Here is a 5116-nt window from a genome sequence, read left to right on the forward strand (position 1 = left end):
AATAAATATTAGTTAAGCATATGAATCAATAGATAAAAATAAATTAATAAAAATTTAACACAAACAGAATTGATCTTATAAAAAGGTAAACTTGAATAATAAAAATGATCCTAAACACTAAACAAATATTAGACATTGATAGGATATATATGTTGAGTTGATGACAAGAATCTACGCTTTTCCACGAGCAATATCATTAAAGACTACAACTCTCTCATTCTCAACCATAAAATCCAAAAACAAAGCAATAATTACAAGATCATCAATGAAATTATAATATTTCACAAATATATTATCACTAGTAACATTAATTTTAAATATTACAATTCTACAACTAAAATATATATTTTAATATTGGAAGAAATATTCACCTACACTATAGACATACCCATAAAATATTAACTAGAAAACAAAAACACGAATTTTCAAAAAAAAATTATTTTTCAACCTCAATACCAAAATCCAATGGTGATAGTTATATCTATAAGATCACATTCTAATTAGAGTGCGCATTAGCTTTCAATTAAATAAAAAATCTTTATAAGCCATACAAAATAAAATAAAATGACATAGATGAACAAAACACTGAAGAAATTACAGGGGAAAATCGAACTCTGGTAATAAGTATCAAAATTCATTAAATAAACTTGTATTCATACACAGTTTTTCACCAACTGTCAAAATCTTGATAAGCATTTAGAACAAGACTACTGAAACCGATATTGTGATGATATCCACCGAGGAAGTGAAAAAAATCGGTTTAAAACATGAAATCACATTTCTCTATAATTTTTTTTGAAACTAAGGATCACAAAATGGTTAAATGATGTTGCAAACCCTGAACCCCGAACCCCCCCTGAACAACAAATGAAACCCTAACTGTTCAAAAGCACAGAGAATCCTTCACTGCTCAAAACTCCTGTGATTGAGAGACTGGATCGGCACCATCCTTAGACTTTCCGACCTTCTTAGGCAGCAAAACTTGATGAATATTAGGCAATACTCCTCCAGAAGAAATGGTAACGCTACCTAAAAGCTTGCCGAGCTCCTCATCATTCCTTACTGCAAGTAGAATATGTCGAGGAATTATCCGAGTTTTCTTGTTGTCTCGTGCCGCATTTCCGGCCAACTCCAAAACCTAAAAAAGCAGGGGCCGAAAAAAAAAAAAAAAAAAAAAAAAAAAAAAAAAAAATTAAACGGCATTTCTCAGAAAAGCATCTCAAAAGGCTAATGATCTTTACAGAAACTTTATTTACCTCAGCTGCGAGATACTCCATGACGGCTGCAAGATAGACGGGAGCTCCGCCGCCGACGCGCTTTGCATACCTGCCGGTTTTCAGATAGCGGCCGATTCTTCCTACCGGAAACTGCAGACCGGCCTTTTGCGACCTGGTAACCGATTTAACACCCTTGCCTTTTCCTCGTCCTCCGCCGGAAGCCATTGCAGTTGCAGAGGATTTTGTATATGCTCAGATTCGTACTCTTCTCAGACAGAAAGAAAAATGCAGTTAAGAGGTTTGGAGGAGTTTTTGGGTTTTTTAAAGGCGGTGGACGATGGGATTTTCAAGGGTTTGGGTTGTCTCCTTCACACGGATCGCCAGCGTGGAGGATTTTGCGGTCACGATTGCCTTACATGAATTGATTTTGTTGCGGATCGCCAGCGTGGCACTCAGTTTTTTGAAAAACTTCCCGCTTAATAAGTGGGTAGTGGGGCCCGCACTAGGACTCCGTAGTGTTTTTGTCTTTTCGTATTTAGGGAAATATGAGCATAATCAGGGTTCGTAAGTCTACACGATGTGAGGTCTAGAGTTTATTTAAATAGATCCAACTATAAACTTTGGTTATTTCAGAAATCAATGGCAAATTAACACTTCTTCACCATAATAGAAAAAATGTGTTTAGTTTTTCAAGCCTGTGTTATAGTAAGGGTGCAAATAGTATGTCTATAGTGTAGGTGAATATAATGTTGAATTAAATTTTGTATATGTTTTTTGCTTCCTTGTCCCGTTTAGGACCTCAAGTGCCAATTTGGGTATGTTTTGGAGGGAGCACGGTGCCTAGGACACCCCACTCCCCTTAGTTTGGCCTCAAGTTGAAATCACACAATGGTCAAGTAGATTCGGCAAGAAATATTTTCGCATGTCAGCCTACTCCAAGTTTTGCACCCCAAGATGCTTGGGAGAGGTATATAAACAAGATATCCTCCCTCATTTTGAGATCAAAGCTAATTTATCTATCAACCACAAGGACAAAATTTCATTTCAAGAGCAAGAGATTAAGCATCAAGGCATTGAAGACTATGAGTTTGTGGTGAATCTATGCATTTGCATGGCCTCCATGATATTCTCTTTCTAAGCCAACTACAAGTCAACAGTAAGCATCTTTATGAGCATTTCGACACAAAGAAGGCCTATGAAGATATAAACATTTTAATTTCAAGTCTAGCCTCTGCTACCTAACAACATGCTTTCAATTTCAATTCAACTTCAAGGTTAATTCCTCAACAAGGGTTTGACTTAGGCAAACCCCTATTTCCCAACAATTTCCTCTTTTTTCTGTGTGCAAGAACAAGTGACAAAGCTACAGAAAGAGGTGCAGAATCATTAGACAAAGATCTATAGTTTGCAATTTGTCATAGTCGAAACTCGAGCAAGGCGTCCTGGGCAATTGAGTCTCAGAGCGAGCCTAGTTGGGCGATTGAGTCCCTACACTTTTATCTTAAAATTGGACTACAGGTTAGTTATAGTTTGTACTTCCACATACTTTTCCAAAATTAGGTTTTGTGTTTGTCGTTTTCCTATACATGCAAAAAGTTGTCATTTTAGCTTACTTGCTCCTAATTCGTTCATTCTTCCTTACAATTTTGCATAGTCACTCAACTCAACAGTGAAGCACCACTATATCCACTTTGTGCTTAAGCCATCTTGAGCCTAGTGGATCATTCTCCTTCCAAATGTAATCAAAGCGGCAATAGACCTAGTTTCCTAATTTTCATGCTTTAAGCTAGTGAACCCTATTCCCCACATTACATTTTGGTGAACCTGACGTGTCTCATGCGCACTTCTTCTTTTCATTTTCAGATTTGATTTGTATGCACTGCATTGATAGTTGTTCACCAATATTACATTTCAGTGAACTCGACTTCTTTCATGCTTACTTTTGGTTTGGATGTCTAGTCTAATTTGTTTTATATTTTATGCACTCGGAGATTCAAGTTTTTTTTCATTCTATGCAATGTTTGAATGGTCATTTTGATAAAAAAAAAATTATTGTTTAGACATTTCCTTGGTGTATGAGTTTTATGACCTTAAGTCCTATATCTAATATAACTATGAGAAGAAGTTATGGACTCATGGCTTCCCTAAGAGGTGTAGATCTCGAGTCAATTAACATTTTTCATGGAAACTTGGATAAAAGATCTATATCTCCACATGAAATGCCTAACATTGTTGACAATCATTCTTCCCATGCTTCTAATGATGAGAATGACCCCCTAACATGAGTGTCTCCTACCCGAGTAGTAAAGCTTGTTCATGATTTGGAAAAGCTTGAACATAGGATGGATCAAGAACACACGAATAGTGAGGCCATCCCCTTGATTGAAGGGTTGAGGAGGATTGATCAAAATGATCAACATGGTGTGAATTTGTCGTGTGGCATATCTCATATTGTGAATGATAATCTTATGTTCATGAAAAGTTGTGTTGAGGTTCTTCACTTTTCTACTCCTCTTAATATTGTTTAAATTCCTATTTCTATCCCAATATCATTTCCTAATATGCCTACTTATACTCCACCTATCATGGCTACCTTTGCACAAAATGTCAATCCTACATGTGTTAGTCTTGAAAGAATCCCTATCATACCACCTTTTGTGAGTGTTCCATGTCCTTCACAAACATCTTCTTTACCTAATTATCAACATGTCCCATTTACATATTGCAATGCTCCATCCATCTCCCATACCATTCCACATCCTTCCTTATCCAACATGTCCAATACCAACCTATCCAACGAAGCAACAATTACTAGTTTTGCCCAAGATGTGTCCTCCTTTCAACAACATATTGCTTCCCTGACCCAATCCAAGTTCAATGTTCCTACATATGATGTTGCAAGCCGACTTTTCTTTGATGTGGCTCGTATTGGTTCTCCTAAGGATATTGAAACTCCCCAATTGGAGGTGTACAATGGAAAAGGTGATCCCTTGACTCACATGAAAACATTTTGTACCTTGTGCATTGGCTTCTCAAATGATCATAGATTAATGGCTAAATTGTTTGCTAGGACATTTTGAGATAAAACCTAATGGTTTTGTGCTTTGCCTCCTTATTCTATTTATTTATTTCAAAAACCGACTAATGCTCTCATTCAACAATTTCAAAATAACATTAGTCCTCAAATTTATTTGGCTGATTTTATTCATTTGAAACAAGGTGTTAATGAAAAAGTGACTGATTTCATCAGTAGATTTAAACATCTACATGCTCAAATATCTTATCATGTGTCTAATATGGATGTTTGAAGAATTTTCATTTCTAATTTACAAAAATACATTAGAGATAAGTTATTATTTTATGAGTTTACCTCTTTCACCCAGTTGTGTGCAATGCTTCATAATTACCAACTTCAAGTGAGCCAATTTGAGGCATCTACTCTAATGGCTCCAATTGATAAGAATGATGTCATTCAACAAGCTTTCTGGAAGTTTAAAAAACCAAACAAAGGATTCAGTAATATCAATAATTCGTCAAATAATGTTGATGCACGAGTGGTAGCTACAACACCAAGTGTGGCTCCTTCGTCATCCATTTTTAAATCAATGCATAATTTTACACCTCTTTTTGAATCTTTGCATAATATCATGTTGCAATTGTTTATGCTAAAGTTTTGAAACTTGATCTCATTAAGCCACATGACCCTTCCAAACCATTGCTAGCTTCCCGTGATCCCAATACCTTTTGTCAAATATCATTGTCAACCTAGCCATGATACTGAGAAGTATTATAGGTTGAAACATCTTATCCAAGATTTCGTCGATTCCAATACCATGATTGTTGTGGGTGTTGATGACAATGAAAACAAATCAGTTACACACCCTAACCAAAACTTTTAA

General features: G+C 35.9%; 1 protein-coding gene across 1 annotated transcript; it reads right to left on the reverse strand.

Moving 5' to 3' along the window:
* Positions 1-615: 615 nt before the first annotated feature.
* Positions 616-1515, reverse strand: LOC131064324 (probable histone H2AXb). Its single transcript, XM_057998430.2, has 2 exons — positions 1257-1515; positions 616-1138 (listed from the first exon to the last, which is right to left on the reverse strand). The coding sequence occupies exons 1-2, from the start codon at positions 1440-1442 to the stop codon at positions 911-913; spliced, it is 414 nt and encodes a 137-aa protein (XP_057854413.1). The 5' UTR covers positions 1443-1515; the 3' UTR covers positions 616-910.
* Positions 1516-5116: the final 3601 nt, after the last annotated feature.

The sequence above is a fragment of the Cryptomeria japonica genome, chromosome 3 (assembly GCF_030272615.1).
Source record: "Cryptomeria japonica chromosome 3, Sugi_1.0, whole genome shotgun sequence".
NCBI lineage: Eukaryota > Viridiplantae > Streptophyta > Pinopsida > Cupressales > Cupressaceae > Cryptomeria > Cryptomeria japonica.

Coding starts and splice junctions, on each gene's coding strand:
- LOC131064324 (XM_057998430.2), bottom strand. CDS start 1,442: ATGGCTTCCGGCGGAGGACGAGGAAAAGGCAAGGGTGTTAAATCGGTT. Junction 1,139..1,256: donor TGGAGTATCTCGCAGCTGAG/GTAAATAAAGTT, acceptor CTGCTTTTTTAG/GTTTTGGAGTTGGCCGGAAA.